At 39.0% G+C, this 26,940-nt stretch overlaps 1 protein-coding gene across 5 annotated transcripts in view; it reads left to right on the top strand.

Annotated features, from left to right (window-relative positions):
- The window catches only part of TCAIM (T cell activation inhibitor, mitochondrial), a 71,460-nt gene that overhangs the window by 30,444 nt on the left and 14,076 nt on the right, over positions 1 to 26,940 (top strand). For all 5 annotated transcript variants that reach the window (XM_025377550.1, XM_025377554.1, XM_025377551.1 and 2 more), the window contains one exon: positions 24,398 to 24,520. In XM_025377550.1, the coding sequence (XP_025233335.1) occupies positions 24,398 to 24,520 (123 nt within the window). The remainder of the gene's footprint in view (positions 1 to 24,397; positions 24,521 to 26,940) is intronic.

Raw genomic sequence — 26,940 nt, 5'->3', positions numbered from 1 at the left:
GACCAGAAGTAATGACACAGTAAGAAGTCGGGTAAAAAATGAAGAAGAGCCCAGCACTGTGGCTTAATGCTGATAATCCCAGCATTTGGGGAGGCCGAGGTGGGAGGATTTCCTGAGGTCAGGAGTTCAAGACCAGCCTGAGCAACATAGCGAGACCCCATCTCTACAAAAAATACAAAAATTTAGCCGGGCATGGTGGTATACATTTGTAGTTCTAGCTAATTGGAAGGCTGAGGCAGGAAGATCCCTTGAGTGCAGGAGTTTGAGGCTGCAGTGAACTATGATCGTGTGACTGCACTCCAGCCTGGGTGACAAAGTGAGACCCTGTCTCCAAAAAATAATAAATAAATAAAAAGTAGAGTCATGGTGGCATAGAGGTTGCTGAATTGAAAATTTTGGTATAGAAAAACGAGATAATTTAAGGTTAATTGCACACAGAGGCTATGGTGGGAGTTGAAGTAGATTTCTCTGAGCACAAACTGGAAGAGAGGTTCTCAGCCTTGCCTTCAATTTTTATGTGGGATACACAGCACATACAGCTTCTGCTTACACCCACAGGAGGATATTGCTGTACTTATCTTGCGCTGTGTCTAGATGAACAAAAAGTTGGGAATTACTGGCCTATGGGTATAGAAAACAGTGAGATAGAGTAAGTCAAGCCAAAACAGCAAAAATAACAGTTGTTGGACTTTACTCAAGTTAAAAGGGCTTAAGAATAATGTATTAAAGGGTTTCAGAGAAGCACATGGTCTGTGGTTCAGTTGAGTATTTTGTAGAACACAGTTTCTATCTGGAGTTGGATGTGCAGCCATCATGAAAAGAGTGCCCCAAGGACCTAGAACTGGACTTAGACCCCCAGCAAAGTAATGAAAACACATTGAAACTATAGAAAGCCAACTCAACGAGATAAGTGGTATTCAACGGGTTCCTTATCTAAGCTCAGTATTTATAATTGTTTTATTTGTATGTCATTCATCCAATAAAATTCCTTAGTTTTTAGTAAAGGAGACTTTCTTATATTACATTATATTATATGAGTTCTTAAGGGTAGGGAATATGTCTTGATAATCTCTGTGTCTACTAATCTACTTCATAGATTCATAGAATCCATCCAGTATTTTCATTAAACTGAACTAAAGAATTGTTGAATAACTAAATGTGATGTGCTAAAGGCTCAGTATAAAGAACTCAGGCTTTAATATGGGAATGCAAAGTAACATAATACATAGTGTAGCAATAGAAGTCACTTAGCAATGAATGTAGAGGGCCTTTTTTTCTTAAAGTGCCTCTGTTAATTTTATTAATGTTAAGTAAAAATATCTGCTATTTTTAGTGACAGATACATTGTCTTAAGGAAAATTTCTATGTGTAGATAAGTTATGTTGCTGTGAATTCTTGATTTCCTGGAAAGTCAGCTTTGTTTTAAATTCAAGCTCTCATTTTGACAGTTATGAGGACAAGCTCAAAAAACAAGTCACTCTGACTTATTGTCTACCCTTTAAGAGGATAGCAAAAAAAAAATAGACCACTATTTGGGAGGCCAAGGCAGGCGGATCATGAGGTCAGGAGATCGAGACCATCCTGGCTAACATGGTGAAACCCCGTCTCTACTAAAAATACAAAAAATTAGCCGGGCGTGGTGGCAGGTGCCTGTAGTCCCAGCTACTGAAGAGGCTGAGGCAGGAGAATCGCTTGAACCAGGGAGGTGGAGGTTGCAAGTGAGCCGAGATCGCGCCACGGCACTCCAGCCTGGGCAACAGAGTAAGACTCTGTCTCAAAAAAAAAAAAAATAGACCACTGTTTTAGAAGTTGAAGTCAGTGGAAATTTAGCTTTCTAAATCACTGATTATTATTATCCATCTTGTTGTCAATAGCTATTTTGTCTTTACAGAACTTCTCCCTTTTACAGAAGTTAAAGTAAACCCATTATTAAGCAGTTACAGCCTTTCTTTTTTTAGCTTCATAAAGTGAAATGTATAGTGACATAGCATTACAGTAGATAGGGTTTTTTTTTTAGTTTTTAATACTTATATTGAAGGGCCTTAGATTGTATTTCTTTTTAAATTTCTTTCTTTCTTTTTTTTTTTTTTTTTTTTTTTTTTTTGAGGCTGGGTCTTACTCTTTCAGGCTGGAGTGCAGTGGTGTGATCACAGCTCTCTGCAGCCTCAAACTCCTGGGCTTAAGTGATGCTCCTGCCTCGGCCTTTGGAGTAGCTGGGACTACAGGCCTGTGCCACCATACCTGGCTAATTTCTTTTTTTAAGATAGAGTCTCACTCTGTTGCCCAGGCTGGAGTGCAAGGGCACTATCTCAGCTCACTGCAACCTCCGCCTCCCGGGTTAAGCATTCTCCTGCCTCAGCCTCCCGAGTAGCTGGGATTACAGGCACACACCACCACACCCCTGGCTAATTTTTGTATTTTTAGTAGAGATGGGGTTTCACCATGTTGGCTAGGCTGGTCTCGAGCTCTTGACCTCAGGTGATCCGCCCGCCTCGGCCTCCCAAAATGTTGAGATTACAGGCATGAGCCACTGTGCCTGGCCCATACCTGGCTAATTTTTTAATTTTTAGTAGAGACAAGGTCTTACTATGTTGCCCAGGCTGGTCTCAAACTCCTGAGCTCAAGTGATCCTCCTGCCTCAGCTTCCCAAAGTGCTGGGATTACAGACATGAGCCACCATGTCCGGGTAGATTATATCTTTTTTTTTTTTCTTTTTTTTGAGATGGAGTTTCGCTCTTGTTGCCCAGGCTGGAGTGCAATGGCGCGACCTCTGCTCACCACAACCTCCGCCTCCCAGAATCAAGCAATTCTCCTGCCTCAGCCTCCCAAGTAGCTGGGATTACAGGCATGCGCCACTATGCCCAGCTAATTTTGTATTTTTAGTAGAGACAGAGTTTCTCCATGTTGGTCAGGCTGGTCTCGAACTCCTGACCTCAGGTGATCTGCCCGCCTCAGCCTCCCAAAGTGCTGGGATTATGGTCATGAGTCACCGCGCCTAGATTATATATCTTAAGCATTGACATCTTATTGATTTACCTGAACCAGATCATCACCTCATGGAGTTAGAGTTTAGCTTAAGAGTGTGTAAATTTAGAGCAAAAAATCCAGGCTGGGTAGGAGAGAGAGGACAGCACTACACAGAACCAAGACAAGACAAGGAATACTGCTCATTGGGCCATTAGAGCGAAATGCAGTGTAGGCTAAATCCCTTCACCAGCATGTCTTACAGTGCAGATGTAGCATTATAATACCTGTACTCATCTGAAAGGTTTCATATCTCTTATCTCCCTTTTGTAACCTGGTTTCCCAATTCTAGCATGTTCACATAGGCCCAGAGCCCCCTTGACCTTTACCGAAGCTTGGGCATTGCCCAGTTTGAAGGAACCTCTGCTGAGGGTTTGTTCAACGTTTTAATATATGGTAGTTTTTCCTAGTAAGGGTTCCAGGAGCTTATAGCATAAAAGCCAGAATGCTATCTCTATCAATTTCTCATTTCAATTACAGTTGACCCTTGGAGAATGTGTGTTTGAACTGTGCAGATCCACTCTTACATGGATTTTTTTTTTTCAACCAAAAGTAGATTGAACGTACCATATTTTCTCCCCCAAAACTATTGAAATAATAATAGAAAGAGAGAGAAAGAGAGAAAGAAAGAAAAGAGGGAAGGAGGAAAGGGAGGAAGGGAGGTAGGAAGGGAGGAAGTACAGTATTAGCAAGATGTGAAACCTATGTATAGGGAAGGCCGACTGTTGGTATATGCAAGTTTGGCGGGGCCAACTATAGGACCTGAGTATGCACAGATTTTGGTACCTGTAGGTGGGCTTGGAACTAATGCCTCATGTATAGCAAGAGACAACTGTACTGATTTTTTTATATCTGTAATTATTTTACAAATAATTGTAAAACTGTTGAACCATTTCAGAGCTTTCAAATCATGTGAATCAAGTGACTGCCTAGTAGGGAGATTCAGGGTGCCTGTAAGTCTACTAAAGCCTCTTAGCCACCATGGTCATTTTGGCCATATGCAGTTTAAATTTTTATTCATGTATTGTTTAATTCATCTTCGTTACATATATAGATTATAGAGAGGAATCATAAGAAACACATGCTGAATTATATAGTTCAGAAGGAGCAGAAAAATGACAATTCTGCACATTTATATCCATCTGATCTCCTGATTTACAAATTACATTCATTGAATCAAAAATTTATTTTATTTTATTTTTTTTTTTTTTGAGACGGAGTCTCGTGCAGTTGCCCAGGCTGGAGTGCAGTGGCGCGATCTGAGCTCACTGCAAGCTCTGCCTCCCGCGTTCACGCCATTCTCCTGCCTCAGCCTCCAGAGTAGCTGGGGCTACAGGCGCACGCCACCGCGCCCAGCTAATTTTTTTGTATTTTTAGTGGAGATAGGGTTTCACCGTGTTAGTCAGGATGGTCTCAATCTCCTGACCTCGTGATCCACCCACCTCGGCCTCCCAAAGTGCTGGGATTACAGGCGTGAGCCACTGTGCCTGGCCCAAAATTTTCTTTTTAATTAAATCTTGAAAGCAAGTTAAGATGGTTTTAATGTTTCTGAGCACTATGTTAAATGAGAAAATATAATTACAGTATTATTTAGTATAGACTTTAGCTTTCAAAATAATTTTATCTGTTTTTGGTTTTGCTAAGAAGTGCAGGGTAAAATTGTGTCTTAGCATTTTTAAATTAAAATAAGAAATAAAAATAAATCAGTTGAGTTTTTTATTTTTATTGTTTAATATTTTTTGAGACAGGGTCTTGTTTGGTTGCTGAGGCTGGAGGAGTTTTTTAAAAACACAAAGTGGGAGATTTATCAGGTCATAAAAACTCTATTTAACCCACTTTTATACTATATCCATTGATTACATTTTAATGTATATTTTAGGGCATGGTTTGTAATTTTGAATTTCTCAGCAAATTGTGTTTTATCTTCAACATTCCTTTGTTATATACCATATAAAAATGATAAAATGAAAGTTTTAGGCCAGGTGTGGTGGCTCACGCCTATAATCTCAGCACTTTGGGAAGCTGAGGTGGGCAGATCATTTGAGGTCAAGAGTTCAAGACCAGCCTGGCCAACATAGTGAAACCCCATCTCTACTAAAAAAAAAAAAAATACAAAAATTAGCCAGGCGTGATGGCGCATGCCTGTAGTCCCAGCTACTCGGGTAACTGAGGCAGGAGAACTGCTTGAACCCAGCAGGCAAAGATTACAGTGAACCAAGATCGTGCCAGTGCACTCTAGCCTGGGTGACAGAGTGAGACTCTGAAAAGAAAAGAAAAATTTAATACCTAAGTAGTTTTTGAAAATTATATAAAATTATAAAAGGAATGTTCCAGTCTAAAAAAATTAGGAAATGCTGTTCTGTGTTGTCAGTTTTTATATTTCTATATTTTGGGTATATTCTTTGATTATCAAATTATATTAAAACAAAAATGTACTTTAATTATATAGCTTGTGTTTGAGAGGAGCTAACCAGATCCATTTTATATAAACAAAACAATTCCATATGAAATGTCTATCCCACTGAACAAACATGTCATTGAACTATAAAAAGACCATTGAAATACTATTCTTACAGCTGCTAAGATACCAGTGAATGTCAGAGTTCCATTTTCTCTATTTGACCTTAGCTCGAATATATATACATTTCACTTTGAGTGTCTACACTTTGAATCAATTTTTGTGTTCATGAAATACCGCATTGGACACCTACAACATTGGAACTATTCTATAGAATGTTTGGGATTTGATAGTCATGATTTAACTCATATCATGCATTTATTTACTCTTCCCCTTGTTTATAGGCTAAGTCACTGTTTTTAAAATTACAAGTGATAATGCACAATTTAGTGACTCAGGACCAGGAAAGTTGTTTTGCTTTGCTTTCTTTTTTTTTTTTTTTTTAATTTTAACTATATATTATGAATGCATTTCTAATAGTAAGTTTATTTCTCAAAATACTTGGTTTAGTTACATACACATAAATACAAGTGTGTGTGTATATGCTGGTTCACTATGTGAAATATTTCTCACCATGTGTTGCCATCAGAGAAGTATAAAAAGCTTTTGATGTCAGGTGCAGTGGCTCCTGACTATAATCCCAGCACTTTGGGAGGCCAAGGTGGGAGGACTGCTTGAAGCCCGGAGTTTAAGACCAGCTTGGGCAATATAGTAAGACCTTGTCTCTAGAAAAATAATAATTAAAAAATTAGCCAGGTGTGACGGCATGTGCCTGTACTCCCAGCTACTCAGGAGGCTGTGGCAGGAGGATCACCTGAGCCCAGGAGGTCGAGGCTGAAGTGATCCATGATCACACCACTGCACCCCAGCCTGGGTGACAGAGTGAGACCCTGTCTCTCCAAAAAAATTAAAAATAAAATTTAAAAACTATTGCTCTATGAACTTCAGGCAGTGAAAATAAAATAAAGGCTGTTATTGGTCTAAACTCCTTTGTTTTATACAGTTTGAGGCCTAGGAGTGTAAAATTTATGCAATTTTAACTTTATTGTAATTTGGATCATGGCTCTCCTTTTCATCTCTTAAATCCATGGAAAACTGAGCTTCACTTGAGTTACTAAAGTATTTTTATTTCAAAAGCATCATGACCCTAGGAACTAAACCAAATGATTTCACAGTCCAGCATTAGTACTTGTACATGGTGTTCTGGCATTCATTTTTATATATCTTTTAATGTTCTTTTGGCTTCATTTTATTATCAGTTTTTTCTTTTTATTTGGATCTTTTAACAATACATGTAATATATGTATGATATATGTTGCTGCAATTATAATGAAATCATTTTTAATCAAGCTGTCTTAGTCCATTTTGCATTGCTGTAATATAAAGGAATACTAGAGGCTGGGTAATTTATAAAGAAAAGAGGTTTGTTTGGCTCATGGTTCTGCAGGCTGTACAAGAAGTATCGCATCAGCATCTGCTTCTGGTAAGGACTTCAGAAAGCTTCCCCTCATGGTAGAAGGGAAAGAAGAACAAGCATCATGTGACAAGAAAGGAGGAAAAAAAGAGAGGAGGAGGCACCAGGCTATTTTTAACAATCAGATCTTATGGAAACTAATAGTGAGAAGTCAGTCATTACCATGAGGATGACATGAAGCCATTCATGAGAGTTCTGCCTCCGTGACCCAAAACCTCCCACCAGGCCCTGCCTCCAACACTGGGGATTAAATTTCAACATGAGATTTGGAGGGGACAAATATTTAAACTATAGCACAGGCCGAGGTCAAATAAACAACCACAATCAGTTACCACTTCAATACCCTATGATGGCTATATTCTAAAAGAGAATAACAAGTGTTGGTGAGCAGGTAGGGAAACTGGAACTCTCCTCCGTATAAAATGGTGCAGCTGCTCTGGAACACAGTTTGGCAATACTACAAAATATTAAACAGAGTTATGTGACCCAAGAATTCCACTCCTAGGTATACACCCAAGAGAAATGAAAACAGACATTCACACAAAAATATGCTTATGGCAACATTATTCATAGTAGCCAAAAGTGGAAATAACTCAATGTCTACCAACTGATAAATGGATTTTTTAAAAGTGGTATATCCATATAATGGAATATTATTTAACCACAAAAAGGAATGAAGTACTGATACTTACTACAACATGGATGAATCTTGAAAACATGCTAAGTCACAGAAGCTGATTGCAGTCAACCACATACTGTATGATTCCATTTTATGTAAAATACCTAGAATAGGCAAATCTAGAGAGACAGAAAGTAGATTAGTGGTTGGTAGGGCTGGAGAGCAGGACTATTAATGCGTGCATGTTTTCTTATTCAGGTGATGAAAGTATATTAAAATTGACTGTGGTGGTGGTTGTACAATTCTGTGAACATACTAAAAATGGATAAATGGGTGAGTTGTGTGGTATATGAGTTATATTCCAACAAAGCCATTTTTAAAAAGAACTATCACTACTCTTTCTAAAACTAATAATACTTTTAATAAAGTATTAAAAGTTTTTGGACAATGTGTAAATTTGTGATAACAACTGAAAAGGTTGGGGAGAGCTGGTAAAGGAACAGAGCTTTTGTTATTGAAGTTAAGCTAGTATAAATTCAAATTAGGGTGTTATAACTTTAGGTTGCTAAATGTAATCCCCCACGGTAACCATAAGAAAATACCTAAAGGACATACACAAAAGGAAACGAGAAAGGAATTTAAATGTTTCGCCACAAAAAAAAAAAAAAAAAAATCAACTAAACACAGAAGAAGATAGTAGTGCAAGAAATAAGGGACAAAAAAGCGATAAGACACATGGAAAACAAATAGCAACATGACAGAATTAAGTCCTGTCTTATAAGTAATTAAATGTAAATGGATTAAACTTTCCAAAAGACAAATATTGACAGAGTGGATTTAAAAAACATGATTGGCTGGGCAAGGTGGCTCACACCTGTAATCCCAGCACTTTGGGAGGCTGAGGTGGGTAGATCATGAAGTCCGGAGATCGAGACCATCCTGGCTGACACCGTGAAACCCCATGTCTACTAAAAAAAATACAAAAAAATTAGCTAGGCGTGGTGGCGGGCACCTGTAGTCCCAGCTACTCGGGAGGCTGAGGCAGGAGAAGGGCAAGAACCTGGGAGGCAGAGTTTGCAGTGAGCCAAGATCGCACCACTGCACTCCAGCCTGGGCGACAGGGCGAGACTCTGTCTCATAAATAAATAAATAAATAAATGATTCAACTATATGCTGTCTACAGGAGACTCACTTTAGATCCAGAGTTGAAAGTGAAAGGATGGAAAAGGATAGTATTCCGTGCAATGGTAACCAAAAGAGAGTTATACTAATATGAGACAAAATAGACATGAAATTTAAAAAGATTACAAGAGACAAAGAAGGATATTACATATTAATAAAAGGCTCCAGACAGCAACAAGTGATAGCAGCTATAAATATTTACCTAATTCCTGATCATCAAAATATATGAAGCAAAAGTGGACTGAATTGAAGAGAGAAATAGAAAGTTCTGCAATAATGGCTGGACACTTTAATACTCCACTCTCAATAGTGTATAGAAGAACCAAACAAGAAATAAGTAAGGAAACAGAGGACTTGCATAGCACAATTAACAAGCTGGATCTAACAGACATATACAAGACACTCTACCTAACAACAACAGCATACACATTCTTCTTGAGTCCACATGGAACGTTTTCTAGGATGGACCATATTTTCAGCCACAAATTCAGTCTCAATGGATTTTAAAAGATAAATATACAAAGTATCTTCTCTGACCACAATGGGATGAAATTAGAAATAACAACAGAAGTAAAACTGGAAATTTCACAAAATTGTGGAAATTAAAGCACTCTTAACCAGCAGATCAAAGAATATATCATGTACCACATAAATATACTTACTATGTACCCATGAAAATTAAAAATAAAAAGAAATCCCAAGGGAAAATAGAAAATACCATTCTGGACATAGGGGCTGGCAAAGATTTCATGATGAAGATGCCAAAAGCAATTGCAACAAAAGCAAAAATTGACAAATGTTATCACTAGAGCTTTTGCACAGCAAAAGAAACATAACAGAGTGAACAGACAACCTACAGAATGGGAGAAAGTACTTGCAAACTATACATCTGACAAAGGTCTAATATCCAGAATCTATCAGGAACTTAAGACTTACAAACTCCTGGGCACGGTGGCTCACACCTGTAATCCCAGCACTTTGGGAGGCTGAGGTGGGCGGATCACCTGAGGTCCAGAGTTTGAGACCAGTCTGGCCAACATGGTGAAGCCCCATCTCTACTAAAAATACAAAAATTAGCTGGGCATGGTGGCACATGCCTGTAATCCCAGCTCTCAGGAGGCTGAGGCACAAGAATCACTTGAACCCAGGAGGTGAAGGTTGCAATGAGCTGAGATCGTGCCACTGCACTCCAGCCTGGGCGACAGAGTGAGACTCTGTCCCCAACCCTACCCCTCCCCCGCAAAAAGCTTTTACAACCAAAAAAACGCCCCGTGAAAAAGCAGGCAAAGACATGAACAGACACTCTTCAAAAGAAGATGTATATGCAGCCAACAGATGTATGAAAAAATGCTCAATATCACTAATCATAAGCAAAATGCAGCTGAGTGCGGTAGCTCACACCTGTAATCCCAGTGCTTTGGGAGGCTGAGGCAGGCAAATCACAGGCTGTTCAAGAACAGCTTGGCCAACATGGTGAAACCACATCTCTCCTAAAAATACAAAAATTAGCTGGGCATGGTGGCAGGCGCCTGTAATCTCAGCTACTCGGGAGGCTGAGGCAGGAGAATCGCTTGAACCTGGGATGCAGAGGTTTCAGTGAGCCGAGATCATTCCACTGCAACAGAGCGAGACTCCGTTTCCAAAAAAAAAAAGGGGATACCATCTCACACCAGTTAGAATGGCTAGCATTAAAAAGCCAGGTCAGGCACAGTTGCCCACACCTGTAATCCCAGCACTTTGGGAGGCCAAAGTGGGGAGACTGCTTGAACTCAGGAGTTTAAGACCACCCTGGGCAACATGATGAGACCCCCTCTCTACCAAAAATACAAAAAAATAGCCAGGCTTCGTGCCATATGCCTATAGTCCCAGCTACTGGGGAGGCTGAGGCAGGAGGATCGCTTGAGCCTGGGCCTCGGTGGGGAAGGTGGGGTGGGGTGCATGCAGAGGTTGCAGTGAGCCAAGATTGTGCCATTGCACTCCAGCCTGGATGACAGAGCAAGGCCCTGTCTCAAATAAATAAATAAATAACAGATGCTGTGGTCAGGTTGTGGAAAAAAAGGAATGCTTATTTAGTGTTGGTAGGAGTGTAAATTAGTTAAACCATTGTAGAAAGTAGTGTGGCAATTCCTCAAAGAACTTAAAACAACTAACATTCAACCCAGCAATCTCACTACAGGGTGTATACCCAAAGGAATGTAAATCATTCTCCCGTAAACACACATGCTGACACATCTTCATTGCAGCACTGTTCGCAATAGCAAAAACATGGAGTCAACCTCAATGCCCATCAATGGACTGGGACTGGCTAAGGGAAATGTGGTACATATACATAATGGAATGCTATGTGGCCATAAAAAAGAATGAGATCATGTCCTTTGCAGGAACATGGATGGAGCTGGAGGCCATTGTCTTTAGCAAACTAATGCAGGAACAGAAAACCAAATACCACATGTTCTTTCTTATAAGTGGGAACAAAATAATGAGAACCAATGGGCACAATAGGGAGAACAACAGACACTGGGGATAACTACAGCGGGGAGGGAGAGAGAGGGGAAGGGGTTTCTAACTATCAGGTTCTATGCTACACTCAATACCTGGGTGACAGGATGAATCATACCCCAAACCCCAGCATGTTACAATACGCCCATGTAACAAACCTGCACATGTACTCCCAAATCTAAAATAAAAGTTAAAATTATATCTAGGGAGGAGAGTGGGAGGAGGGAGAGGATTAGGAACAATAACTATCAGGTACTATGTTTAGTACCTGGGTGATGAAATGGTCTGTGAGACCCCTGTGACATGAGTTTGCCTTTGTTAACCTGCACATGTGCCCCAAACCTAAAAAAAAAAATTAAGAATTTTAACCCAAATAAATCATAGACTTAAATGCAAAATGTAAAGTACTAAGACTTTTAGGAGAAAAAGGAGGGGAAAATCTTCAAGGGGATATGAAGAGAGGTTGATTGATGGGTCCAAATATACAGTTTGATAGAAAAAAGTAAGATCTGTCTGATAGATCAGTATGTGACTATAGTTTACAATCATCAATTGTGTATTTCAGAATAGCTAGAAGAGAATAATTGAAATGTTTCTACAATAAAAGAAAGATTTAAGGTGATGAATATAGCGATTACACTGATGTGATTTTTACAGATTATATGAATATTACATTACTGAGTGTACCCTGAAAATTAAAAAAAAATAAAATGTATGATTAACAATTTTGAGCAAAAAATAAAATATAGATGAATGAAAACAAAAACACAAGGTACCAAAATTTACGGGACACAACAAATTCAGTGAAGCGATGCTAAGGGGGAAATTTATAGCTATAAACACATTTAAAAAACAAGAAAGATCTCAAATCAACAGTCTAACTTTACACCTTATGGAATTAGAGAAAGAAAAATAAACTAAACCCAAAACTAGTGGAAGGAGGGAAATAATAAAGATTAGAGCAGATAATCAAAATAGATATTAGATAAACAGAATAGAAAAATGATAGAGAAAATCAACAAAACCAAAAGTTGGTTCTTTGAAAAGATCAGCAAAATTGACAAACCTTTAGCTAGATGGACTAAGAAAGAAAGAAGACTCAAATTACTAAAATCAGAAATGAAAGTAGGGACATTACTACCAATTCCACAGAAATAAAGATTATAAGAGAGTACCATGGGCATTTGTACACCAACAAATTGGATAACCTAGATAAAATGGACAGATTTCTAGAAACACAAAATCTACCAAGACTAAACCACAAAGAAATAGAAAATGAGACTGAGACAGTAATTTTAAATTTCCCAACAAAGAAAAGCCCTGAACTGGATGGCTTCACTGGCAAATTCTACCAAACATTTAACAGCAATACTTCTCAAATTTTTCAAAAAGAAACTGAAGAAGGAACACTCCCTAACTCATTCTGTGAGACCGGCATTACCCTGATACCAAAGACAGACAAAGACACTACAAGGAAAGAAAACCACAGATCAATATCCTTTATGAATATTAATGCAAAAAGCTTCAAAAGATCCTAGAAAAATTAATTCAGCAGCATATTAAAAGGATTCTATACCATGACCAAGTGGGATATATTCCTAGAGTACAAGGATGGTTCAACAAACAAAATCAATCAGTGTGATACACACTAACAGAATGAAGGAGAAACCCCACATGGTCATTTAAATCATCTAGAATGATCATTATGCAGAAAAAAGCGTTTGACAAAATTGAACATCCTTTCGTCCTAAAAACAATAAACCAGAAATAAAGGAAACTACATCAACATAATAAAAGCTATATGTGAAAACCCACATCAAACATCATTCTCAATAGTAAAAGACTGAAGTTTTTCATGTAACATAAGGAAGTAGGCAAGGATGCCTACTTTCAACACTTTTATTCATCATACTACTGGAAGTCTTAGAGCAATTAGGCAAGAAAAAGAAATTAAAGTCATCTACTTGGAAAGGAAGAGGTAAAATCATCTGTTCACAGATGATAGTGGTCTTATACATAGAAAACTCTGAAGATTCCACTGAGAATCTATTAGAACTAATAAGCAAATTCAGCAACTTAGCAGGATACAATACACAAAAATTAATTGCATTTCTGTATACTAGCAATGAATCCAAAAAGGGAATTACAAAAACAGTTCCATTTACAATAGCATCAGAAAGGATAAAATGCTTAGGAATTGACTGAAGAGATGAAAGACTTGTAGTACAATGAAAACTATAAAACATTTCTGAAGGAAATTAGAGAAGATATAAATAAATGGAAAGGCATTCTGTGATCATGGATCAGAAGATAATATTAAGATGTCAATACCCAAAGCAATGTACAGATTTAATGCAATCCCTATCAAAATCCCAATGACATTTTTCACACAAATAGAAAAACCCATCCTAAAATCAGAATTTCAGGGGACCTCAAATAGCCAAAACAATCTTGAAAAAGAAGAGCAAAGCTGGAGGACTCACATTTCCTCACTTCAAAACTTACTACAAAGCTGTAGTAAACAAAGCATTGTGATACTGGCATTAAAAAAGACATATAGGCCAGGGGTGGTGACTCACTTCTGTAATCCCAGCACTTCGAGAGGCTGAAGCAGAAGGATTACTTGAGCCAACCAGCCCAGGCACTATAGTGAGACCCCCATCTCTATAAAAAGAAAAATACACAAACATATAGACTAATGGAGTAGAATAGAGAATACAGCATTAAATCCTTGCATATATGGTCAACTGGTTTTCAACAAGAATGCCAAGACCACTGAATGGGGAAAAGATAATCTTTTCAACAAATGGTACTGGGAAAACTGGCCACATGCAAAGGAATGAAGTTGGATACTGACTTATACTAAAATTAACTCAAAATGGATCTTTGACCAAAATATAAGACATAAGCTATAAAACTCTTAGAAGAAAACATAGGGCAGAAGATTCATGACATTGGATTTGCCAGTGATTTCTTGGATATAACACCTAAAACACAGGCAGCAAAAGAAAAATAGACAAATTGGATTTCATGAACATTTTTAAAGTTTGTGCACTAAAAGACACTATCAGTAAAATGGCAACCCACAAAATGAGAGAAAATGTTTGCAACTCATATATCTGATAAAGGAATTGATATCCAGAATATCCTAAAACTCAACAACCAGCAAAAACCCCATTTCAACAATGGGCAAAGGACTTGAATAGACATTTCTCCAAAGAAGGTATATAAATGGCCAATAAGCACATGAAAAGATACTCAACATCATTAATCACTACGGAAATGCAAATTAAAACTACAGTGAAGTACCTACTCACACCCATTAGAATGGCTACTGTCCAAAAAAAACAAAATAGCAAGGGTTGATGAGGGTGTGGAGAAACTGGAACCCTTGTGCACTCTGTTGGTGGAAATGTGAAATGGTGCAGCTGCTATGGAAAATGATATGGTGATTCCTCAAAAACTTAAATATAGATTTACCACAAAATTGAGAGCAGTGTCTCAAGTAGATACTTGTATACCCATGTTTATAGCAGCATTATTCACAGTAGCCAAAAGGTGGAAGCAACCCAAGTGTCCATCAGTGGATGAATGGATAAGCAAAATTTGATATACTCGTACAGTGGAATGTTAGCCTTAAAAGGAAGGAATTCTGACACCGTCTACAACATATGAACCTTGAGGACATTATGCTACATGAAATAAACCAGTCATAAAAAGACAAATGGTGTATGATTCTACTTATGTGAAGTACAAGGAGTAGTCAGATTCATAGAGACAGAAAATAGAACAGTGGTTGCCAGGGGCTGGAGGGAGGGAAAGGGGGCATTAGTGTTAATGGGTACAGAGTTTGAGTTGTGCAAGATGAAAAGAGTTCTGAAGACTGATGGTGGTGATAGTTGCACAACAATGTTAATGTACTTAATACCACTGAACTGTACACTTAAAAATGGTTAAGGGGCTGGGTGCAGTGGCTTATGCCTATAATCCCAGCACTTTGGGAGGCTGAGGCAGGAGGATCACTTGAGCTTAGGAGTTCAAGATCAGCATGGGCAACATGGCAAGACCCTGTCTCTTAAAAAAACAAAAAAAATTTAGCCAAGCTAATTAGCTAGGCGTGATCACACCACTGCACTCTAACCTGGGCAACAGAGTAAGACTCTGTCTTTAAAAATAGAAAAAAATAATTAGGTTAGGAAAAATATATTAGTGATTACTAATTAGTATTTACTTGTTTATAGGTAATTTCATTTTTTATAAAATCAGCATTTTTTAAAAAGTTCTTGCTTAGTAGAGGTTAAACATTCTGGCTTAACTTGGTATTTTACTATGGAATAAATATGAGATTTCTCTTTTATCTCAATAGTAATTAATTGGACTCACCATTGAAAACAAGGGCTCTGAATTTTTAAATGTCTGTGATTATAAAATTAAGCTAAGAATTAAAATGATTTGTGTGACAACTTCAGGCAGTAATGATCCTTTAAAAATCCAATAAAGTATTCTCATTTAGAGAGTAATTTAGAACTTTATTTCTGACCTAAAGTATGGTTAGACAAGGTAACGATGTGTTTCCACATTGATCAGGAAGGTATTCTTTTCTATTTGCCTTATGGTTTAATTTATAGTCAAATTTCATGCTGTCTAGTGATCTCACTGTGATGACATTCAGATTAAGTACACATTAGATAATAAAAGACTCATCTTTCCCTCCTGGGGGTAATAGGATAATGGGGGACATAAGACATGTAGAGATAAATTATTATACAAATAGGCTGTGATTGGTCCAAAAAGGAATACTGAATAAGTATTACAGCCAATCACAGGACATACATTAGGGAGCTCAGAAAGATTTTCAAGTAAATCTCCTCTTGGCTTACTTCCAGTTTTCGTAGTTTTTGCTTGATGTGGGAACAGATCATTCAAAGTTGTTTAATGGGAATCCTCATTGCTACATTCATTTTTCTCTAGACTATTGAAATAACTTCCTAAGGATCTTTCTACCGCCAGTTTCTCTTCCCTGCAACCTAGATTCTACATTCCTTCTATATTCCCAACTTTACCAAAGGCTTTGATCACATCATTCCCCTTAATAGCTCATGCATTATTTAGAGGCGATCCCAGTTGGTAGCCTGCAAATACAGGCATTTATTAAATTTCATGGAGCTTGATAAATAAGAAAATACTAATAGACACATTTTTAGGAATTTTTGGAAGATAGAAAGCAGATGAGCTCAGAACTGTGGAGAAACAAGCCAGCCAGAATGCCTGCTATCACCTCTACAATGTATTTGTCCTGGAGAGTCCAGCCAATGTATAATAAGAAACAGAAATGGGACATGTAAATATTGGAAAGGCAGAGATACACTTGCACTACTTAGGATTGTCACTAAGAAAATCAAATGGAATTTTATTAGTCAAAAGTTTTTGATTGCCAACAAAAGAAACCAGCTCTATCTAATGTAAATAGAAAATAAATTACAAGGATATGAAGTCTCTTGTCATATTTACGGAATATTGGAGGACATGGTTGAGAAAATGTCCTGATGGGTATGAGCTGAGAAGAGAGACTCTCACTTTACTGTAGATGGTTTTGTGCAGAGTGTTTTACCCTAAGAAATAGATCCATATACTTATTTAAATTGTTTTAAAGAAAAATACAGGGACTGCTGATCCTGAAAAAGTTAAGGAGCATAAAAAATAATTCTGAAAGGCTGGGTGCGGTGGCTCACACCTGTAATCCCAGCACTTTGGGAGGCCGAGGCGGGCAGATCATGAGGTCAGGAGATCGAGACCATCCAGGCGAACACAGTGAAACCCCGTCTCTACTAAAAATACAAAAAACACTAGCTGGGCATGGTGGTGGGTGCCTGTAGTCCCAGCTACACAGGAGGCTAAGGCAGGAGAATGGCATGAATCCAGGGGGCAGAGCTTGCAGTGAGCCGACATCACACCACTGCACTCCAGCCTGGGCAACAGAGCAAGACTCTGTCTCAAAAAAAAAAAAAAAATCTGAAAATTTGTCTCTGATTACCTTCACCTGACAGTTGCACTGATAGTTGCATTGATTTGATTAAAATTCAGAAACACAAGTTGGTGTCTCTTGTACATAAGCACCAAAACTAAAAAAAAATGCTTTTGTTGATTTTATTTTCAGTTTTGTGTTTCACATATTCAAGAATAAAGACATTCTCTACAATTATTTTTTTTTTCTCTAGAGAAATGCTTACAAACAGTAGCCAGCAACTTACACTTTCTTTTTTTAAAAGCTATTTTTTAATTTTAATTTTGACATAATTTCAGACCCAAAGAAAATGTGCAGGAATAGGGCCAGGCAGACTGGCTCGCACCTATAATCCCAGCTACTCAAGAGGCTGAGACAGGAGAATCACTTGAGCCCGGGAGGTGAAGGTTGCAGTGAGCTGAGATTGCACCACTGTCCATCAGCCTGGGCAACAGAGCTAGAAGCTGGGGGGAAAAAAAAAAAAAAAAACCTTGAAAATTAGCCACACCTGTAGTTCTTTCGATTCCTGAGGCCAAGTAGGAGGATTGCTTGAGCCCAGGAGTTCAAAGTTACAGTGAGCTATTGATGGCAGCAGCAGCCTCATCTGGAGCAGCCACTGCTAAGATGCTGGCTGCAGCAGGAGAGACGTGGCCGGGGCTGCATGCTCTACAGAGCTGATGTGGGCTAGGAACAGGCAGGAGTCCTGCCTCCTACTGAATTGGTAGGGTGGGAGCCACATGCTCCCTGGCGCAGCTGCAGCTGCCCAGCCACCCACTCTGGACTGGGACGTCTCTGGGCTTTCAGGGGCCTGGGAACCCCCGCCCCTGCCAGCCCAGAAGTACCTGCTCCCACTCCCTGACCTCTCCCCACTCCCAGTGCCCACTCAGGTGCAGAGCAAAGTTGTGGCAGAGCCTGGGCGCTGTCACAACCTGACCAGGGTGGTGCTGACACACCAGCCCCCTGCTGTCTCTGTCCCCTCCAGACTTTGGGTGCTGATGAGCATGGGAGGGAGGCATGGTGAGGGTGGCTGAGGGCAGCTTGGCCCAAGCCTGCAGGTGCCCCTCAGCACAAAGAGTCTGGGCACCATGGATGGCATGTTGATGGCGGAAGGCAGGTTTCTGGGCAGAAAGGGCCAGGGTCCTGATGAAACCCCACCTTCAAGCCAGGAACAGCCTGAAGTGTGGGGACTGGGCTGCCAGTTCCAGGTGAAGTCCATGGCCCAGAGTGAAGACTTCATTGATGACGGTTTGGCCAATTGGATGGTGCTTTTTCCAGGCCCACCGGGAAAAACCTTTCTGAGCACATAAAAACCCTGAACTCAGCCAGACTCATGCCAACATTGGGACTACCAGCTGCAGGAAGGAGTTACCCACTTCAGGTCTCCTCAATGTTGAGACAGCCTGCCTGTGAAAAGGAGCTACCCACTGTGCGTCTCTTCTCTGCTGAGAGCTGGACACTCATGGGGATGACCTGCCTGCAGATCTCCTGAGAGCTGTTCTATCACTCAGTGAAGCTCCTCTCTGACTTGCTCATCCTCCAGTTGGCCACATACCTCATTCTTCCTGGACATGGGACAAGAACTTGTGAACACCTAATGGTGGGACTTAAAGAGCTGTAACACAAACAGAGCTGAAACACACCCCCTGCTCACTACATTACAAGTGACAAGGAGAGAAAAGCTGCAGCCCTTCGGGGAGGTCAGACCTAGGGGCTCCCCAAGCCAGGGCTGTGACACCCTCTTTGGGGCCCTGTGGTTCCTGGTGTCTCCAAGCTTCCAGGAACCACCACGTTCCTCGGTTCCCACAGTGGTACACCTGGTCATCTGCAGCCTTGCATGGAGCCAACGCCTGTGCTGGTGCATGGGTTTGCCTGCCCCACTGCAGTCAGCACACCTGGCTGTCCACAGTGGCTGGACCCTGCGTTCACTCACACACCCCTTGCCACTCTGTGCCTGGCTGGCCCTTGGCAGACGTGGGATCTGGGCCAGTAGTGTGAGCTAAGTGCAGCCTGCCAGGCCAAGCGGGCAGAATGAGCCCAGTGGGCCTGAGCCAAACTCAGGCAAGGACACTACCAACCACAGAAGTTTCCAGCTGGAAAAGCGACACCCCAAGGATCCCGTGACACTATGATTGTGCTGTTGTACTCCAGCCTGGGCAACAGAGCAAGTCCCTGTCTCTAAAATAAAAAAGGTAGAGACTAAAATTAAAAAAGAAAATTTGCAGAAATAATATAAAGAAGTCCCATGTAACTTCCACCCAAATTCCTCAAATGTTAACTTTGTACTACATTTGCTTTATCATTATATATATATTTAAATATTGAAATTATATATGTATATTTATACACATTTTTTCTCTGACCCATTTGAGTAAGTTGCAGCCACAATGTCCCTTTACCCTTGAATACCTAGGTTGTACATTTTTTAAATATAAAAACATTATCTTGGAAAATAATAAAAATTAAAAAGTTAACACTTATGACAATACTGTTAGCTAACCCCGAGATGTTATTCAAATGTCACTCATTTTCTGAGCGCTGCCCTTTATTAGGAAAAGAAAATCCCAAATCATGAGCCACATTTGGTTGTCAAATCTCTTTAGTCTTTTTTAATCTGGAACAGTTCCTCAGTGTGTTCTTGTCTTTCATTACTTTGATGAATACAAGCCAATTATTTTGTAGAATGTCTTACCATTTGTTTATCTGATGTTTCCTCATAATTACAGTCAGAGTTTTTCACAGGCCTACCCCGGAAATGATGTTGTGGTGTTTTCAGTGGATTATGTAGGAGGCATGGGATGGTTATGTAACCCATTACTAATGATACTAATTTCTTCCAGGAAGTTATGATTTTTTTTCCTTTAATTAGCTTCTGTTAAGGAGATATTTAGGGCTATATAAATATCCTTTTACTCCTTAGATTTTTACTACCTCACTTGCTCTAATATTCATTGATGATTCTTGCTTGAATCACATATTACTCTGCCGGTTGCCACATATTGATTTCTTCATTTCATCATCTCTTCATATGGGGACTATATGAAGTGCCTAGGTTCCCATCTTTCCTATAATTCCCTTACTTTCTGGTTCACTAAGTTGTTCCAGGTTCATCTGTACTGTTCCTGCTCCAAAGTTTGATTCGGGAGTTTTGCCAGGAAGCTCTGGCTCTTTCTAGTAGGGATTGGTTTATAGACACCAACATCTCAGTGCTACGTGTGCTCAGTTACTACTAATCCTCTCAGTGGCCAGAGCCAGGAAACATGTATCTTTATATCTGTATATGTTAAAAACCATGGCCGGGCGCGGTGGCTCACGCCTGTAATCCCAACACTTTGGGAGGCCAAGGTGAGTGGATTACGAGGTCAGGCGTTCAAGACCAGTTTGGCCAATATGGTAAAGCCCCGTCTCTACTAATAATACAAAAATTAGCCAGGCATGGTGGTGCCCACCTGTAGTCCCAGCTACTCAGGAGGCTGAGGCAGAAGAATCACTCCAACCTGGGAGGCGGAGGTTGCAGTGAGCTGAGATCATGCCACTGCACTCCAGCCTGGGTGGCACAGTGAGACTCCGTCTCAAAAAATAATAATAAAAAAAACAAAAACCATGTTGAGAGTCTTTGTTTTTACTTCAGTTTTTAGAAACAAAACACAAATATTGTTAAGCTAGACCAGTTGATTTTTATACATTAAATGTAAGAATTCCAAAAATCAATTCATGAATCTATAAGATCATATTTGAATCTATGTTGCAAAACATTTGGGCCCCAAACCAAACATAGTGTGTCATTTGATAATTCATATGTCAATAAATCGTGCTTTCTCTTACATGATTTAAAGTAAGTTGAACAATATGTATTACTTAATAAGTGTGGAAAAGTTGGAAAATTGTAATGCCATATCCAATAGTAGTGATATAAATTAAGATAGATTTACCTGCTTAATCACATGCCATGCAGAAGTGACAAAATGTTTACCAGTATTCTTAAAGAGGGTATAGGAAGGATTATTAATTGCTATGCAAAGTCAGTGAATTTAAAAAAACAAAAAACAAAAACATTGAACGCTTTCACCTAGAGGATAAACTTACAATTCCCTTTCTCAGTGTGTAAGACCCTTCATGGTCTGACCCCACTTTACCCGTAGTCCCTCTCCAGTCTCTTATGCCCTTCTCTCCCTCTAAGCATCCTGTCATCTGGGCATATTGGCTCATCTCATAGATCTTTGTGCACTATTATGATTGACATGCCATTCTCTCTCACCTACCTGGAAAGATCTGATACATCTTTTGGGTTCCAGATCACATACTACCTGTTCTACAGAATCTTCCAGGAAGAATTTCCTCTATTCTAATTACTTATCTCTATATTCCTTATTAAATGTGTCTTCCTTTAAAACAAGGACTTTATCTTCCTTTTAATTCCAACACAACACAATGTCAGGCATTCAGGATAAATGTTTAATAGATGCATAATGATTTGTCATTTTCAGTATTCTAAACTTGATAATTTTTTAAATGCTTTAGATCACAACATCTAAAACATATAAAGTGACTATTAAGGAACCTAGTGCTCCCTTCAGCAGTACATATACTAAAAATGGAATGAGGCCAGGTATAGTGGCTCATGCCTTTAATGCTAGCACTTTGGAATGCCAATGCGGGAAGATCACTTGAGTCCAGGAGTTCAAGACCAGTTTGGGCAACATAGCAAGACCTCATCTCTACAAATAATAATTTTTAAAAATTAGGTGGGCATGGTAGCACATGCTTATAGTCCCAGCTACTAGAGAGGCTAAGGCTAGAGGATCACTTGAGCCCAGGAGGTCGAGACTGTGGTGAGCCATGATCACACCAATCTATTCCAGCCTGGGCAACATAGTTAGACCCCATCTCAAAAAAATTGGAACAATACAGAGAAGATTAGCATAGCCAAGTAAAAAAATTTTTTTAAGAAAAAATGGCCAGGCATGGTGGCTCATGCCTATAATCCTAGCATTTTGGCGGGCCGAGGCAGGAGAATCACTTGAGCACAGAAGTTTGGGGCCAGCCTGGGCACCAAAGTGAGACCTAGTCTGTACAAAAAAATAAGAAGAAGAAAGGGAACCTCTGGTTTTCCTGGAGTTTTCTCTTGCATAGTAATGCCTAGGGCCCACTCCCCACCACTTTGTTTTGGAATCTGAAATGTTCCCCTCAGCCCAGAGTCACTACCATTCTGTCCCTGCCCCCTCACCACCCACTCCTGCAGCAGCTCGTCAGCCTCCCAGGACTCCATCCAGGTCACTCATTTCTCTGGACTTCCCTTGGGTAGCCAGTGACCCTGAGCACTAACAAGCACCCTTGTGTCATGATTATAGCACCAAGTGAGAGACGGTTTCTACAGAGGTGGTGCTGCTCTCTAGAAGGCCACACAGGCTCTCAGCTGTTTGCTGAAAGCTATCTTCTAATCCTTAAAGATTTTTTTTTTTTCTTTTTTAATTTTTGGACGGAGTCTCACTCTGTCACCCAAGCTCTGGAGTGCAGTGGCGTGATCTCAGCTCACTGCAACCTCCGCCTCCCGGTTCAAGCAATTCTTCTGCCTCAGCCTCCTAAGTAGCTGGGATTACAGGTGCACGCCAACACACCCGGCTAATTTTTTGTATTTTTTAGTAGATACGGGGTTTCACCACATTGGCCAGGCTGGTCTCGAACTCCTGACCTCATGATCCGCCCACCTCAGCCTCCCAAAGTTCTGGGATCACAGACTTGAGCCACCACACCCGGCCAAAGCATTTTTGATATTTAGTTCTTGTAAGACTATTGAGGTAAACATTCTAAGAAATACAGGTTTAGAGAACATCTTTCTGCTGAGCTTATTATAGAGTTGATATAGTTGAGACGAGACTGAAACTGGACATTTGGTTGGGTGGAAAGGAATGGAGGTGTCACTGAGCACCAGGGTAGTGAAGAGGCCCTCCTGGAAGGAGGGTGTGGCAAAATGACTAGATTGGTAAGGTCTGACCAGCCAGAGGGACTAGGTTACAGGGATGAGGGAATAAGCATTGGGAGCTCAGGGTAGTAGTATCCAAGACTAAAAAGGCAGAAACTGGAGTCCACCCAGCTAGAATCCACAAAGTAATCTTTTCATATTCCTTCATCAGGACCCATTGCCTCTTAATTGTCACTAGTCTCATCAGATATGTCTGTTGAGTTTGACTTTTACACCTTTTTAGCTCTATTATAATATTTGGTCACTTATTCCATAATTAGTATTAGTTCTACCCTCCCATATGTGTATGACTGACATCAGTGAAGATCTAGTATAGCTTACTGAAGGTTGTAATAAACACACTTTGAAGTATTTTTAATTAAAAAAAATTATATCTAGAAATCTAGTGACAGGTTTGATATAATTAAAATTTAATTTTTTAATATGCAAAGGAAGTTGCATAGAATATGATTTGACAGGTGTTGGCAGTTCTCCAAGCAACTTATTTTAAAAGTAGGTATTTCTGAAAAAGAATAGGTAGAAGTAAAGGTTTGATTGAAAGCTCGGTTTAACACTGGGGCTGCTTTAAGATAATGTATGTGTCCTTTTTTTTTTAGTACAATTTTTTTTAACTTTTAGGTTCTTTTTTTTAATGTGTAGGTTTGTTATATAAATAAACTCTCATCACAGGGGTTTGTTGTACAGTTCATTTTGTTACCTAGGTACTAAGCCTAGTACCCTATAGTTGTTTTTACTGATCCTCTCTTCTATCCTCTACCTTCAAGTGGGCCCCAGTGTCTGTTGTTCCCGTCTTTGTGTCCATGTGGTCTCATCATTTAGCTCCTGTTTATAAGTGAGAACATGCAGTATTTGGTTTTCTGTTCCTGTGTTAGTTTGCTAAGGATGATAGCCTCCAGCTTCATCCATGTTCCCATGAAATACAAGAACTCATTCTTTTTTATGGCTGCATAGTATTCCATCGTATATATATACCACATTTTCTTTATCCAATCTATTGATTAGGTTGATTCCAAGTCTTTGCTATTGTGAATATGCAAGTGCATACATGTGTCTTTTAATAGTAGAAATACTTATATTATGGTTAGTATTATAAAGAGTCTGTGTGTATATATATATATATACATATATATATCTCCCTCTCTCTCTTTTCCTTCTAGATCCTGGTTAGATAACAATGGGAAAAGTGCTGTTAAAAAGCTAAAGAACAGTTTGCCACTTAGAAAAGAACTAGATCGTTTAAAAGATGAACTGTCTCATCAATTGCAACTGTCAGATATCAGGTAATAAAGAAGAGAGAACCTATTTTAGAAATTAAAATGAATATGAATTACCAACTGATAAGCTTTTCAGCAGCTAAATATTTGCATCTTTAACTTTTGCTCTGATAACTGAGTACTCTTCAATTATCTTTATGAACATCATGAAATGTTCATCTGTGTAAGAAAACTCTTAGTAATTTCTTATTTTAAATATTGAAGTAAGGCTGTGCACCGTGGCTCTTGCCTGTAATCCGAGCACTTTGGGAGGCCAAGGTGGGAGGATCACTTGAGCCCAGGAGTTCAAGACTAGCCTGGGCAACAGCCTAGTAGACCCTATCTCTACAAAACTTAAAAAGAAATTTAGCTAGGCACGGTGGCCTGCACCTGTAGTCTCAGCTACTTGGAAGGATGAGGCAAGAGGATCACTGAAGCCCAGGAGCTTGAGGCTGCAGTGAGCTATAATTGCATCACTGCACTGCAGCCTAGGTGATAGAGCAAGACTTCATCTCAATTTATATATATGTTACTTCTTTCTTCTATATATAGATAAAGAAGTAAGGCTTAAGTACTGACATTTTTGGCATAATAAACTTTTTTACATAATAAGTTTGTAGGAAAAATACCCTATTCCATATACACAAAATATATAAAAAATAATTATGCCCCCATCTTATAAGATATTTAAGGCCAGGCACAGTGACTCATACTTCCAGCACTTTGGGAGGTCAAGGCAGGAGAATCACTTGAGGCCAGGAGTTTGAGACCAACCTGGGCAACATAGCGAGACCCCATCTCTAAATAATAATAAGTGTTTTAAAAGATTAGTATTTGAGTTTAAAAAGAGGAGGGGAGGGAGAAAATGGATGTTGTATTCTTGGTTCTATATTATATCGCGGAACTTTTTAAGTAAGTTTTCATAAACTTGAAAATTGCAGTTATATAAAGATCCATGCTGAAATTTATTGCGGAATAGATTTAACAGTTCTTAAAACTCTAAGGAAGGGAAAAGGAGGAGTCAGGTCATTCAGTCATTGGACTTCCCATCACTAGAACTCAGAAAAATCGTCATCTAGTCTTCATGTTTAAACATCTTTGTTACTTTTTGCTATAGCCTGTTTTGTTGTTTTCAATTCTCATTATTAGGACTTTTTTTTTCTTATATTAAAACAAATGACTATTTGGGTACCATAAAAACACCTTTTTTCCTGTGTTTACAGAGTACAGATAGTATTTACATGTTCTGTTCTTGTATAATCAAATCATCATAAGATAATTCAGAATTTCAAAGCATTCTTTTAGACTTCCATGTGTGAAATGTTTGAATGTATGCATATATCTGTTATTTTATCATCACACTAATCATTTTCAGATTAAACTTTATTATAGGGGGTTCTTCCCATTCCATAGTCCATTAGCATAAACTTTTCTAACTAAAAATAGTAAGATCATTTTTAAAAGTTTATAAGGTAAATAAATTAATGTACATGCAAATAACTTTTTCTAATAGAAATTTTAAAAGATCTGTCAAAGCAGACTGAGTTAGGAAAATGAAAGGATTTCTTAAACAAAAAAAAAGAAATAAATATTATTTTACAGTATTATGGAGAAATTTCTCAGCTTTAATTTATATTATGGTAAATGTCAATAGATATAACCTGGCCGGGTACGGTGGCTCACGCCTGTAATCCCAGCACTTTGGGAGGCCAAGGCAGGCAGATGACAAGGTCAGGAGTTCGAGACCAGCCTGACCAACATGGTGAAACCCCGTCTCTACTAAAAATACAAAAATTAGCCAGGCCTGGTGGTGCATGCCTGTAATCCCAGCTACTCAGGCGGCTGAGGCAGGAGAATTGCTTGAACCCAGAAGATGGAGGTTGCGGTGAACCAAGAGCACACCACTGCACTGCAGCCTGGGTGACACAGCAAGACTCTGTCTCAAAAAAAAAAAAAAAATATATATATATATATATATATATATATATATATATATATCCCCCAAATAAGCTAAAGCTCTTTGGAGTTTTCAATCTTTAAGAGTATAAAAGGGTCCCTGAGACCATAACATTTGAGGACTATGGGCATGAGGGCTTCTTTACTTGCTAAAAAAAGTTAGCCAAAACTCCAGCAAACAGAAACATTAACTAATGACATTGTTTTTCATTCTAAACAGCCTATATAGAACACCATTTTTAACGAAAACAGCATTTACTACCTTTGTCACTTAAATTTTTTAATGTCAAATAATCAAAAATTAATATTCTTTGAAATTATATTTTACTTTTTAAATTGTAGTTTAAAGAAAAAAACAATTTTTTAAACAAGTTTTCATTTTATCGGAAATGACATTCATCAGAATCAGTATTAGGATAAAAGAAGAACCTGTGTTTCTTAAGAGCCTGTTTTGAATGCCTGGACTCCTTCACACACATTACCTCATTTGA

This window comes from Theropithecus gelada, chromosome 2 (genome assembly GCF_003255815.1).
Source record: "Theropithecus gelada isolate Dixy chromosome 2, Tgel_1.0, whole genome shotgun sequence".
Taxonomy (NCBI): domain Eukaryota; kingdom Metazoa; phylum Chordata; class Mammalia; order Primates; family Cercopithecidae; genus Theropithecus; species Theropithecus gelada.
The sequence above is the reverse complement of the archived record's forward strand: the minus strand, read 5'-3'. Positions and strand labels throughout refer to the sequence as shown.